The 14,461-nt window shown below is 46.1% G+C and overlaps 1 protein-coding gene across 1 annotated transcript in view; it reads right to left on the bottom strand.

The window, feature by feature from the left end:
• The window catches only part of GRIK3 (glutamate ionotropic receptor kainate type subunit 3), a 120,845-nt gene that overhangs the window by 42,391 nt on the left and 63,993 nt on the right, over positions 1-14,461 (bottom strand). The window contains exons 2-5 of the mRNA XM_076357268.1: positions 11,570-11,746; positions 10,187-10,444; positions 8,640-8,821; positions 4,300-4,353 (exon numbers count right to left, since the gene is read on the bottom strand). Coding sequence (XP_076213383.1) covers positions 4,300-4,353; positions 8,640-8,821; positions 10,187-10,444; positions 11,570-11,746 — 671 coding nt within the window. The remainder of the gene's footprint in view (positions 1-4,299; positions 4,354-8,639; positions 8,822-10,186; positions 10,445-11,569; positions 11,747-14,461) is intronic.

The following is a 14,461-nucleotide window of genomic DNA, read 5'->3' as shown; positions in this document are numbered from 1 at the left end:
GGTTCATGTCTGTGTTTGAAGTGAGAAGGCAGAGCCAACAGAAGGTGGGAGGTAGGATGATGCCCTCATGGATTTGGTGGATTGTACTGTTTGTTGCCATCAGTCACTACTTGCAGAAAGACAGGACTCATAGGTGTTAGTGGAATTAGGGGTCATATGTGCAGGTTCACCCACACACAGCAGAGGGAAACTCCTGCCAAAGAGCTCACTCTCTACATAAAAGAGGGAAGTGAATTGTGGGGAGAAAACCAGAATCGCTCTCTGTAACCATGAAAAAAGAGGCTTGCAACCAAGGGAGAGGGGACAAGGCAGAGTTCCTGTATCCAAAGCTCCCTGGGGCCTTTCCATGGAGGATTTGCTGTGAGTGCTGAAGCCCACAGGGTGCTGCAGATGACAGACTAACTCTGAATGCAGAATGCCAATTTGCAGACAGCTATCAAAGAGGAACTAAGACGCGTTTCTTGACATTATGACCAGCCTACACAGTCTGCAAATGAATGAGAGTGCCCTTTATACAATTTGAAAAAAACACAGCCAGGCAGTCCTCAGCTCTGCTGGCAGCCAGCCCACGAGCATCACTTGGCAGGCAGCAAGAGAGGGGCATTTGGAGGCCTCTGCAAGTGCGCTTCTTTAATGCATCTCTTGGCTCTGCTACACGTCTAAACATTAACGTCGGTTCAGGGATTAACTTCAATGCTCAGTAACTACTCTGAGTAGTTTGGGGTTAGACAACATGGCAGGAGCGTACCACAGATGATCTGCTCAGCAAAAACCCAGGGCAGCTGACCCGAGGGAAGCAAGGGCTGTCTGGGTGATGGCGCCGAGCGATGGGGATCATGAATGAATGTGGTGGAGAATGGCAGTCTGGAGGGGGCTTCATTAATGGGAATAATTTGTTGGATGGGACATATTTAATCAGAGTTTATCCTGAACAATTTCTGCAAGTGTTCAATGGTAGTAAAAATGTGGGGAGGCAGAAAGGCAACACCTCTGTGATAGAGAGTGGGGGATGAATGTGGGAACGACATTCATTGGTCTCACAAGGGATTATAAAAAAGAGTTTAAATACAGCATGAGATTACGTGGCTGTTGCTGTTTTGCATAATGTGGCTATACTGGTAGGACATAGCCACGCTGTGGGTTCACCCAGACAAGGTGTCAGTCAGCAAGAAGCTCTGTTCTGCCCATGGGGGAGTTGGAAAAGCACTGGTCCTAAAACACACTGCCCTAAGCAAAGCACAACAAAATCAGCACTTGCCAGCAACCGAGACTTCATTCTCAGTGGGAGAGCAAGGAATTCTTACAGCTGTTTTGCTTTAATAAGTTTTGAGGGTTTGATCTTTTCCTTAAGCACTGGCCTCTGACTTTGCACCCCCAAGCATACTGCTGATGGATGCTGTGTTTTAATCTGCAGGTGCAGCCAGGGACCAAGTCATTAATCACAGCGACAACAGAGTTCAGGGTCTTTGTTATTTGTTTGTTGGGTTTTTTTTCCTGAAAAATTGCAAATACAAACCTCCACATTTTGTTAAAGGGCATCGTGAAAACCAGGCCATAATGTTGACTTTTAAATGCCTTACAGTAACTAAGGGCAAATACAGTTGTTTAACCTCAGGCAGATGCTTATATCATCTGGATATGAGGGTGTGCAGCAGTCCTGTGCCTCACCCACTGGAATAGATTTATTTTTTTCAGGATTCATAACTTTCTGTCAGACACTTCAGTTTGTATTCTAGAAATTGCTGTGGGGAAATAATTTTTGGTTGCAAAAGCAGATCATTTCCCCCTCAGAATGTGACCATATGTGACAAATCTGATCCACCGAGCTCCAGATCTCATGGTCTCCATCGCACAGCTATCAGACTGCCAGCCCTGGCCACCTTTCAGATCCTACCAGTATTTTGGGTGCCTTCCCTGTCCTGCTGCTCTCCACTGACCCTTCATTTCACCAAGTTCCTATAGAAGCCAACCTCCCATCAGGCCCCTTCTTGGTTCCAGTTTAAATCTCAGCTGCAACCTGATTTATCATCTCCTGGAATTAGAGGATAATTAAGAATACAAGCTGAGTGTCAGAACATGGAGAGGTGTGGGGGGGAATTGCCATATCGGTTTCTTCTGAATTTTCTGCTCCTGTGCAGCCACAAATTGAAACATCTGGTTCTATTTTCCACCTCATCTACATTCCCTTTCACTCATTATTTTCTGTACTGCAGATTAATTCTTCCCTCCATCCTACTACCTTTAAGAAAGTTTTATTCTTGGTGTTTCTGTGCAGCTCTTCCCCTTTCTTACACACACTCTCCCACCTCCCCAGTTAAAATCCCCAGCTTTGGTTCATCAGTCGTAGGCAGCAATGCTGAGGTTGATCCTCACCACATCTAGCATCCGCAGTAGGAAGCTGCAAAAGCAGGTGTCCAGGAAGGGCATCCTCCATCTGCTGTTGTGCAAAACAGCTCGTGGATAATGTGTCTGCCACAGATTGCCAAGGATCCCTGTCTGGGCATGGATTTGCTCGGGCGGCTGTCACTGGGAGGAGTGGCCGCAGCCATAATGGGAGGCATGCATGTACAGCGCTGTCAGAATAATAAATTGCGATGTACTCAGTCATGAGTACACTTGTGTTGTGTCATGAGCCTCAGGTACACTGAGTTTAACAAGAGTACCTGATTATCAACGTCAGTGGAAAACTGGACTGGTTTGGTTTAGCGCCTAATGGGGAGAAGGCAGGTTGGGTGTGTAATTTTTGTTTACGTCAACTCGAAAGATGGGAAGAGATTCCTGCTTCTGCCTGTCTATAACTTGCAGAAACAGTGACAGCAGGCAGTGGGGAAACTTCTGTATTTGCAAGGACTCATTTTTACAAGCTGCTGAGAAATTCCTAGAAGTGTTGGGTTTAAGGGGGTTGTCACTGCTTGGGACTTTGCAGGATGTAAAAGCTGCGTACACATTAGACAAAGGCTCAGAAGAGTTCCTCCTCCTCTTCTGCTAGAAAAGGCTGATGGGGCTCTTCATGCTGAAGTCAGTGAACTGTAGTCTTGCTGCCTAGCAAAATGTTGAAGCATTTCATGCCAAGTGTTGATACACTGTACTCAGTATTGACTAGGGACCTTTTAGAAACATTCAGTATAACATAATAGACTAATTCATTAGCACCCCATGGGTCTAGTACTGTAGAAGCTGAAGCACATGCATTGCAAGCTAGGAAAACATTGCCTTAAGGAATGACAGATTAAAATGTCTTTCCCATGATATAACTGTTATTTCAGGAAAGTGGCATTAATTGTGATTGCTTATCTATTAATTTATTATAATTCTTCTTTTCCCACCTCCAGGCTGTACCTACACATGAAATGTACTCTAGGCTCAGCTGGGGCTGATTAATAGGAGGTTATCTGGGAAATGCTTAAAGCTGCCTGGAATAGATAATGGCAGCAGGGGTAATTAAAATCTCTTTTGCATTTGAAAAATAAATTTTGCAGTTTTTAAGGGTTAGTTTAGTCTGATTCTTTCCTAAAGGCAAAAAGATAAATTGGATTTTCAAAAGCACACAAAATTCAACAGTATACTAGACAATAGCATCCTAAATGGAAACAAAAGTGGCATGCCAAAAAATCCAAACCAAAATGCCTCCTGGAGTCAGAGAAGAACTGGCCCATGTTTAATGAGAGTGGAGTTAATTTCAAGCTGAGTTCTTCTCATGCAAAATAAACCTGCAGTACTGAACTATTGACCACAGCAGGGCTGCTCCTGGCTTTTAAGGGAGACCTAGGTGAACACACAGAAGCACATACCCAGTTCTTAGTGAAACTCGGTCCCATCAAATCCTGTCTGTGGGACTGCAACCTCGCAAATTCACACATATGCTCATCTTTCAGTGCATGGGTAGCTGCACTGAAATCGAAATGACTGGCAGGGGAAATAAAACCAGAACCTACATCTGTGCAAAGCCAGAGCAGCTCCAAAGGAGTGAGCCAGTCCAAAAGCAGTGAAAGAGAAGACTGCTGCCTCTCAGAATGAGCACCCGGGCAATGCTGCAGTTGCAGAGATGTTACAACCAAATCATTGTGGTCTGATTCTAACCTGAAGCTAAGTGTAGCCCTGCTCTCACCTTCTGTTAGGGTACCAGACCTCCCTTTCCCTTGCTTTTCCCACCCCACTGCTTTAGTGTCCTGCAGCTGCGCAGTGCATGCCCAGGACAGGACACCCAGCCCGCTCTCCTGCCAGTTAGACTACCTCCTCACTTTCCATTCCGGCTCAGCAGTGAGTGTAAAAGGTGTTTGCACAGATTAGATACTTTACCAGAGTGGTGAAGATGAAGTGGTAGTATTCTGTCATCATTCCCATTGCCATGGCCTTGAGGAGAGTAGGGAAAGGAGGTTAGTAAAAGTGGATACAAGAATATAACAACAGTCATGCAACATAAACCTCTAAAGAGCCGATCTGGTAAATGCGGCAGGAGACAGACCCAGAAACACAGAAGCTGGATTCTGGATCGGTCCCGTGAAGCAGTTAAGCATGTGCTTAAGTGCTGAGCTGAGCTGTGGTCCTTGGACCTTTCTGAAACAGCAGCAAAGCCTCGGTGTCCAGCTCTCACGGAGGCCGGTGGCATTTTTGGGTGTTGCTGTGCCACAGAAAGCCGGGACACCAGCTGCGGCACACTGCCGTGCTCACAGGTCACTCACGGTGCAAAATCTTCCAGGGATGCAGGCTCGCTTCTGTCAGCACAACTGGGAGAAAGGGGGTTGCCTTTCCTTCTCAGATACCAAACAACCTGCAACCTTACAGAAACCTGTGCAGAATGACCATAAAGCAGCCTATTCTTATGGTTACAAGTCCAGGTACTGGCTAAGAAGCTAAGTAAAAGGCTTTTTATTTCTCACACGTGTATTTCTGGTGCTCTGCATCCCCTCCCCTTCAGTGCCCGTTCATATAACGTGTACCTGTAGCTCTTGTCTATGAGTCCCTCCTTCCTGCGTACAACAGCCAGATCCTAACGTAGTGCATGGTTTAGAAATGGGTCAGTGAAAGTATAGGCATAGGGATGGGGAGCCAGGAACATCTCCCATCCCTCAGCCCTTGGAGATCGTGGTCCAGACCCAAGGGCTCTTGGCCAGCCCAGGCTCTAGGTGTGCCAGCCCCGACTCGAAGGATGGTTTGTGCAGATTGCTGGGATTTGCATAACTGAGCAGTAGAGAGAACATGCTGTTCTGTGAGGTTTGTCAGAGAATGACTGTGGGCTGAAGGGACCTCAGCTGGATGACCTTGCCCAGGCCCTACACAACACAAGGGGAATGTGTTTCTGTTTATGAGAAGGGTCACCTTGAAGTTGGTAGCTGGCTAAAGGAAAGAGATACCCGTGGTTTTGACTGTGATGCTGGCTCTGTGAGCGTGTTTTCTGAAGAAAAGTGCAAGAGCACTTAAAAATCTCCACCGATGGGAAAGTGACTTCAAGTCCTCCCAGGAAATGTTTGCTGCTTTGGTTTTTGCTAAAATTACTAGGGCAGAATTTAGCTCCAAGGAAGGAAGTGACAGTTTGAAAAGTGAGATGTCAAAAAACAAAGGAAAAGGGAAGGATCTAGATTACAAGCCTAGATATTGTAACTCTGGAGTGTGACTTTATCCTACATTTTCTGGCCTGGAAGTACCTTTCAGAAAGCCTGGCAGCTGTCTCTGTGCAGCAGTGTGCCGTCCCGTCCCCCTCCTCCCTGTCTGGTCAGTGGATCTGCATCGTAGCTCTCTCCTGACCTGCACACCCAGGTTCAAAGAGCTGGAGCAGGGAACGATACCTCAGTATGTGAAGCATCAGTTAGATGATGTGAAACCAATCGAGAGTATATAATGAGATTCCAGTTCAGATCCTACAGCTGGATCAGTGGTAGATGAAGAGCCCAGACCTGCTGTAAGAAGCAAGCCCCAGCTTCCCAGTACTTGCAGCCTGGGTGCAGGATACATCTGGGTTTGTGGGGAAATGAATAAATGATAAACCTGGTGGATAAGCTACAGGCAATCACCAGGATGAGAATGGGAGCTCCATTAAAGTTAAGACAGGCACATCTGTGCGCTGCAGAGTGCAGCAACTGTTCAGAGACAGCTGCCAAGGAGAACAAAGCTGGGAAGCCAGAGAACAGATGTAAAGCATTAACAAGTGACCAAAAATAAGCAAGGCCAGAGAAGGTAGGGTAGGATGGGAAGGCCTCACGAGCAGGCCTAGCTCTGTCATAGGTTTCTACAATGATTTGTTTGTCCAACAGGGTAAAATAATGAATGGTTTGATGTCTCAGTCGCTCCAAGGAACCCAGACTAGAGCAGTACGTGGCAATGTCATCTGTACATCTTTGTGCCAGCTCTTGCGTTGTTATTCATGGATTACTGATCCATGTTTAAAAATACTGCCCAGATTATCAGTGAAGTGCCTTGCTACTCGTGTGCTGTGGGAGCACGTTACCTTAAATAACTTGGGAGCAAGATCTGGGCTGGCTTCATGCTGTGTGCTTAGTCAGAACTACTTTAGCGAACGTAGGCTAGACTTGCTCAAACCATTTTATGTTACCTAAAGATGCGCAGTTAAAATCAGTACCAGGTGGTGGAAATTTTAGCACAAGTCTTGAGAGAACCTTTTCTGCGTCCATTGGTACTGCACTGGGGTGGGCAGCGCAGCCGAGAGGCTCCAGGGACCTTGCCTGGTCGGGGCAAACACCAGAGGCCAAATGTCTGCAAGCTAACTGGTGTAGTTACCAAAATGCTACAAAAAGCAAATAATAGCAATAATATATGAACATAATTGTTTCCGGGACAAACAGAAGGCTGGGCCATTCTTCCCTGACTTTTTTTGCAGTCCGGTTTTATTTTCTGCATGTTGTTCTTCTAACACTGCAAAGTGAAAGCAGACTCCCCTCTTCCAGGAGAAGATTTTGGCTTTACCCAGCTCGTACTTTCGGTGAATGTGCAAAGCAGAGCATGAGGAGGGCAGTGGGGAGTAGGGATCGGGAAGCCTTTTTTTCTATCCCATCCTGTGGAAAAGAAAAAAGCTGTTTCACAAGTGAAGGTGGCACCTCTAGACGTGCATTTCTTGATACAGGTAGAAAAGTTAGGAAACGATGAGGTTTCTGAGCTTCCTAATTCTCCAGCAAATGTGAGTGCCAACAGTGAGAGAGACACGAGGGTCGCGGTGTGCACTGCCCAGAGTGTCCCCAGTGTTATACACCGGAGTGTACAAGTGTTCAGAGAGGTTTGGGTTTGTGCACCTTCCCAAACTCTGAAAATATTTAACAGTTTTTTCCTGAGTAAAAATACACTATATAATATTGCTAAGCTGAAATCCATGGCTTTGGGTCCTGAAAAACACCACCACACGCACAAAACCAGCCAGAAGGACTTAGAAAGACTTCTTTCCCCCTAGTCCCCCCTCTCCTCCATCTTCCTCACTCCGCACTCACAGTGATGAGCAGAGCAGATGGCACGATACACTATAATAAACTGCATAATAAGTGAACAGCACCAAACACAGCCAGCATGTTAAAATAATAGGCAGGAGACAATGAGTCCCTTATATTGCTTTCTTTAATAATCCCTCCCAGGCTTTCTGATTTCTCTGAGCACTTCCCTTCATTTTACATCAAGCAGGCTGCAAGAGAAGCCTCTTTCCATGTGCTTGCTTTCTCAGCCCTTCAGGGGATTTATTTAATCTATGTGAGTGTCTTGCTGGGCTGATATGAGCAACACTTCCACCGGCTGGCTTTTAGCATTCTTTGTGAGAGCATTTTCCTCTGCCTTATACTGACCCTGAAACCTAAAGGCACTTGGAAATGAGGAGGAGCTGGGGTGAGCAGCAAACCTTCTGGTCTGTGAAAAATGCCACCGAAGGAACTCGGGGAGAAAGGAGAGAGACCAAATGAATGGAAAATCACTGACATCTGGCTTAAAGTCCAAGAATTGCACACGGTGCTCGTGAAGGGACAGAGGATGCCGTCCCTCCCTGGCTGGCCCAGTCCTGACTGCTTGCAGTGAGACGCAGGACCGCATGCACGACTCGGAAAATAGCTAACCAAAACGAAGCGTTTTATACCCTGCCCTGTATGGGCATGTATTCACAAACCTGAGGGCATGAAGCAGCACAGACGGGAAAGAAGATATTTAAAATCGGCAAGCATGAAAAGCTTGTACAGGGCTAAATGAACAGTGACAGAAGTGGCCCAGAGCACGGTCCTGCCTGATGCCCTGGCTGAGAGAGAGAAGCGAACGCTGCTCCAGACAGCTGCGGGTGGAGGGCAGAGGGCTGGGGCTGCACAGCCGCAGACAGAAGCGGGACAGCAGCCTGGTCTCCGTGCTGCATTCGACGCAGGCACTTGGTTCTTTCTCCTCCCGTAAGATTTGTTTGTTCTTACCAACAGTCGCTTTTTGGTACTTCCATTTTTTACTTCCATTTTTTTCAGTGAAAACTACATTTTCTGTAGAAATCCAATAGTATCCTTGAAAAATGTACATGTTGTATCTTTTAGTGTAGCTGTGGATTGTGGACAGAGGGAAAGCTGCAGGTCTGCACCCCTATCTGCAGGGCTCTCCCTGCAGTATGGCCAGCCCATACGTATGGGTCCTTCAGTGGCCACTTTTTGCTTCGCGCCCCACCGCCCCCTGCTCACCTGCTTGAGGATCTGAGCTGCCATCAGGTGGCTGCAGTCGAAGATGATGCGGAATTCCCTGCCCCGCTTCATCTCCTTCAGCAGCGGCCGGGCATCGTCAGTGTCCAGCGGGAGCTGGCGGATTTTCAGCCGAATATTGTACCTTGATGGGGCCATGATGAGCTCTTGCAGCCGTATAAGGCCTTCAGGCATTGCACAAAGACAAACCCACAGTGTTACAGGAAAGTCTGCCTTTGCCCTGCAGGCTGGGTATCACAGCAAGTTATTTCTTCCTATATTATTTTATGGAATGCAATCAAGACTTCCCTCCCTCCCTCCCTCAAATGGCCATTGCTAAAGGCGTATCAAAGCCAAGGTGTCATGTGTCAATCATTAAAAACCCAGATATTTCCAGAGCAGTTGTTCTAAGGCAGAATGGCTTTTCCTGGTGTTTTCCTGCTGCCCCTGCATCCAGCTATGGTAGAGCTGGGGTCCCTGCACTAGGTAGGAGAGGAGAATAGCAGATTGGTCCTAAACTTTGATGTCTCTGCAATCACGACATTTTTTCTTAAGCAAATATGCCCTTGAGAAAGGACAGAATATGATAATCATCTATACAACAAATTAAAATCTGCAGTATTTACCATGCACAACAGCAAAAGAAAAAAATGAATATGCGCTTAGATTTATGAATAGCATAGTTCATAATGGTCACTTAATCACAACTTGTAACTTTCTTACTACCCTTAGAATTAATTTCTTTTTTATGCAGAAGGTACAAAGCCATGCTGGATGCAGCTGAGCAGGAATTATTGATATCTAATGTTGCAAGAAGAAATTCAGCAGATGCCTATTGCGAGGAGAAAAACAGAAGCATGTCCCTCTGCATAGTGGAAGAAATACATTAGAATACACCACAAAGGGAACATACTGTGACCCACATTTGCAAAACAGGAATGTCAAACTGTGTTCTCATCAGCCCTCCCCTAAAGAAACCATTTGGTTTAGTGGAATGAGGTTGGACAGGCTATCCAATGTATCTTTTGTTTTGGGTTTTTTTTATCTATAGTGGTGTGCAGTGCTTTGCTTTGTTTAACCGTCAACAGCTTTCTTTATGTGAAAAACTTCGTCAGCTATGCTTTATAGAATTAGCCAGAAAACAAAAAACTTTCCAGAACTGCTTTTGCTTTTAGCTGGGAAACTGCACCCTCAGTGGCAGCCACAGACCAAGGTCTTTGCTTGTGTAGATGGGCACTGCGGTGCCAAATACAGCTGAGCTGAGCCAGATCACACTAGCGGACAATTAATCCTCCCCTTGGCCCTTTGTCAGCTGGGGTGGTGCTGAGGGTTACCCACTTTCTAAGCGCTTTGTGAACGAAATGGTTCAGAAAGGATCCCGGGCCTTCTACAACTTGCTTGAATGCTTGGGAACCGGTGTGTCCCCGTGCACTGATCACTGCGTGGGGTGTCATTTTGCTCCTAAAAGGGTTCATTAGAGAAGTTCCTAAATGGGACCCACGACAAAAAAATCTCCTGGATTCCTCCTTTAAAGCCCCTCCTTTACCTACCTGTACTGTCATCGTAAACCACAGTGGCTGACCTCCATTTCAAATACTGCACAAGGTCCAGAATGGCATGGCTAAGAGAAGCATAGTCGGGATACAGGTTGACATAGAAAGTGTCCTTGTTATCCAAAGGGTGATGCTTCCATCGAAGCTGTATGTGGGGGACTTCCAGGGCATTGCAAATAGACTGGACGGCATTGGTACAGGAGCCTTGAGAAGGTCCAAATATTGCTACGACCCCCAGAGCGAGCTGGTCACAGGCTGGAAAAGGAAGGGAAGGGAAGGATGCTGTCAGTAAAGTACGGGGCACCTCTGCGGGAGGAGTGAGTGTCGGGGCAGCCGTGGGGGCACAAACTTCTTCCTGACCTGGACCATGGAGCAGTGGCTGGACAGACAAGCTTCTGGGCACTAACAGCAGCGTAGATATTAGGTAATTACAACAGTGAAGAGAGGCAGAGGAGGAGTTATGGCAGGTGGGGGTCTGGACCAGTGGTTAGAGGCACAGGGACGTTTCCAGAGGAGGGAATAACCGCTGCGGTGTGTTAGAAACGGCTGAGCCTCCAGAGATGTGACAGAAATACCCAGAGATGATCAGAATTGCACTGACAAATGCATTTTCCCATTAATTTTAATAGATTTTTTTTTTCCTGCAAAATAATGCTTTTCATAGCTTTGTTGAAGCTTTCACTGAGAAATTAAAACAGAACAACTGCATTTGGGGCTGCATTTTTAGGGGGGGGCAAGTATAAACGCTGGGTGCTCCCAGCAGGCTGGCACAGAGGAGTGCCAGGCAGAGGTCTGAAGAAACCTCCACAACAAAACATCTTAAAAAGGGACAGGCGGGGTCAGTGAACTCGCCTGTGAGCAGATATCCCCTCTCTCCGGTGATGCCCCTCGTGTAACTGTGAGATCAGGAGGCAGGTTTTGTTTCTCCCAAAACAGAAGCAAACTCAGTAAGCCTTCAGGGCATCAGCCCCACAACCTTTGCTGTGTACTCCCATTTCTTCCCTCCCCTTCAGTAATTCAAGTGGACTGCTGTTATCCGATAATAAAAAATGACTGTCTGTTAGGAAGAGAACAGAATTTCTACACTAGGGATGTTAAAGCTGCCAGGGATACACTAAAATAAACAAAGGCATGGCCTACAGACCTTCGCTCAGGATTAGAAGCAAACACTGAAAGGAGTTTTATGAGGTTTGCAGAGGAAAAAAAAGAATAGTTGTTCCCCTTATATTAAAATGCCTCTGGAAAGTCAGCTTCTGGAGGACTTCTAATCTCAGTGACTGACTACAGCAGGACAAAATGAGCTGCTGGGTCTCCAGCCAAACCATGCCTTTTTTTAATGAATAAATGGCCACAAAGCTGCTAAGTGTGCTGTGCTCTTACCTTTCTTAGTTGCTTCAAAGCTGTCATGGAAGTGTATCCTCTGAATGTCGTAGGTTAGTGTTGTGTTAGGCAACAAAGTTCTGTTTCTATTAATAATATTGGCAGAAAATCTGAAGGCTTGCTCCTCAGCACTCATAACCTGGGTATTGGGGCCATCTGCATACTCAAAGATTCCTCCTGCAAGACAAGACAAAAGCAGCATTAAGTCACATAAAGTTTGATTATTAATCTTATGTAGCAAGGATGAGAAAACTCTTGGACAGAGCTGTGATATTTGCAGGCTGAACAAGGCTTGCTCCCAGGGCATTTCCTGGACTGAAGTAAAGACATGAAAACATTTGGGTTTTTGTTTCATGCTGGTCCATGGAAGTGTTCAGAATGCCTGCTTTTGCAGGCAATAGGGGACAAACTTAAAGTCTTGGCATATTTTTATGAGATAGATGAGTGGCTTCCCATAACACTTCAGGACCAGACCTTGGCAAGTGCGGACAGGCTTATTGCTCAGCTGCAGAGATGCTCCAGCGTTGTGCTCTGAGGAGTTACTGCGGTATGAAGCTGGCACTGCCCTTCCCTCCGTGCCACGCTGGACCCCTCCCTGCCTTGTCCACCCATCTCCAAGTCCTCACGCAGGAGGCAGGCAGTGTAGCACTGCTGCTTGCTATTTTTAGTGCCATTTGTAGTGCCCTTCTCATCTTCTATTGTTCCTCATGTTTAGTTATCCAAGTTCTTAATTCAGACCAGCAGATACTTCTGGATTTGCCTGCCCTACAGCTTATCTGCTCAATAATGCACATCTCAAATGCATGCTTTCCCATGTTCAAAAGTTGTTAATGCCATTACACCTCCCCAAGGGCAGCAAGCTCATGTCACTGTATCGCTGGGTTTCTTGGCTCTGTATCTGTGAGTCTTGTCCTCAGGTCCCTGCTGACAGCTGCTCTAATTGAAGTGACTCAGTGCAGGCGTAAATTACGTAATTGCATGTCCTTGTCTCTGAGATGCAAGCACTGTCCTGGGCCCCTTACAGAACCATGGAAAGACACATAAACCTTGCTCTCTCATTAAAAAGTAAACCAAAATAACTAATGGATGAGCGAGATAAGTGCAATTGGTAACAGATGGTCTCTGGGTTCATTAGCAGAAGGAAAATCTTTCTCTTCAATTTAAGGTAGATCTAAAATGTTTTGTCATAGACAACAGATCTCTACTCAGCCCTCCTTGTTTTCAAGCAACTACAACTTTTCAAGCAACTCCTCCTCCAGGAGCAGAACACATTATCTATAGTTTTTGTGGCATTTGGTGTAAGCCAAGAGTGCCACTTTGGCAAGAGCCATGCTGACATTTCTGTTGACAGCCATGCTCTGCATGTCCTCCCAGGAACCTGGCTAAAGCCATGGGCTGAGCAAACCACAGTAGCAATGCTTGGAGATTTTCACAGCAAGGGTGCAAAGGAAGTTGCAGAAGGCCTCTGACTTTCTGCTCCCCATGATCATAGCAAGTCAGTTCCCTCCTCCTGCAGACTTTGTGAATCTGTGTCCCCAGTTGTAAAGTGAGTGCGGTAATTAATTTACATTCATAAACATCCAAAAACGTTTGAGCTGTTCACTGCATGTCTCTGGTAGAAAAAAATATTATTGATCTCAGTACTAACTTGGGTAATAGGGGGAAGAATAAAGAAAGAGAGGCTGAATGCTCACTCTGGAGACCCATTTCAGTCCCACGCGATCTTCAAGCAAGCAATTTATGACCAGGTTTTCAATCTAGAATGCCTAGCAGCGTAGGCAGGAGCCTAGCAAAATTGTCCAAGTGCCTCATTCTCACTGGATCATGCCAAAACATTTGGTTATTGACCAGTGCAAGGAAAATTATTCATCTATATCAAAGTTTTCACGTGCTGGTAGCTCAATCTAAGTTTCTTAGGGTGGAGAAACTTCATACACAATATTACAGCAGAAACAATAAACAAAACTAAAGTGAGTGTGAAATTCATCCCTGTCTTTCTGTTCAAAGCTTTACTGTCCAGAACATTTTAGCAAAGGATTTTTTGTTTTCTAGCATCATCCTGAAGTGATAACTGGGTTCATGTTACATTGATTATCAACTAGCTGACATGAGGCTTTCTCCTAGCCCAGAGCTTTCAGGGTTGCTTTGGAGCATATCTTATTGCAATAGAATATAGAAGGACTGGGTATGTGGATTATTGGTGTTTGATCCCAAATAAATTCACGTTCCAGACATCCAACTGGATATAATAGGCTTTTTGACAGAAAAGAATTTTCTGTGCAGCCACCCAACACCTTGAATTTAGTGCCAGGCAATGAGAAAGCAGACAGGCAGAAGTAATGTATTTCTGGTTATACTGCTGGGTGCTGAATATATTGGGACGATGTGAAATCTACTGCAGTTTCTAAGGTGTTGAAAAGCAGCCACCACATGCAACAGCCTGCTCTTTCCTCAGAAACCCGGGGGACGGAGCGCGTCTGACGGCAGATCTGCGCTGCAGCCGGGCGTGCTGAGCACAGCCCCATCCCTGCGGCAGTGCCTTCCCGCTCCTGGAGATCGCGCGCTGCCGTCCCTCTTGGCTTGCGCGCCTCTCCTTCGGAGATGTTCATTCCGATCATTATTTAAAGAGCCTAATAACCGGCTTGAAACAGCTGATTAATGCATAATCTTCATCATGATTACATAGCATAACTGGCATTAATTTGAAAAGCCAGCTAATTATGAAAATAATTGTTGCAGCTTTTTCATTTGAGCAAAATGGAGAATATCAGCTTGTGCTACTGAGAGAATGAGGGATGTGACATCAGCTGGCTGATCACTGGGCTGGGGGGGACCCCATGTGTCCCCTGCAACCCTCAACAGGAAAGATGAAGCAATACAAAGCTGGGCAAT

This window comes from Aptenodytes patagonicus, chromosome 21, assembly GCF_965638725.1.
Source record: "Aptenodytes patagonicus chromosome 21, bAptPat1.pri.cur, whole genome shotgun sequence".
In the NCBI taxonomy this organism is placed as follows: Eukaryota; Metazoa; Chordata; class Aves; order Sphenisciformes; family Spheniscidae; genus Aptenodytes; species Aptenodytes patagonicus.
This window is presented reverse-complemented; position numbering and strand designations above follow the sequence as displayed.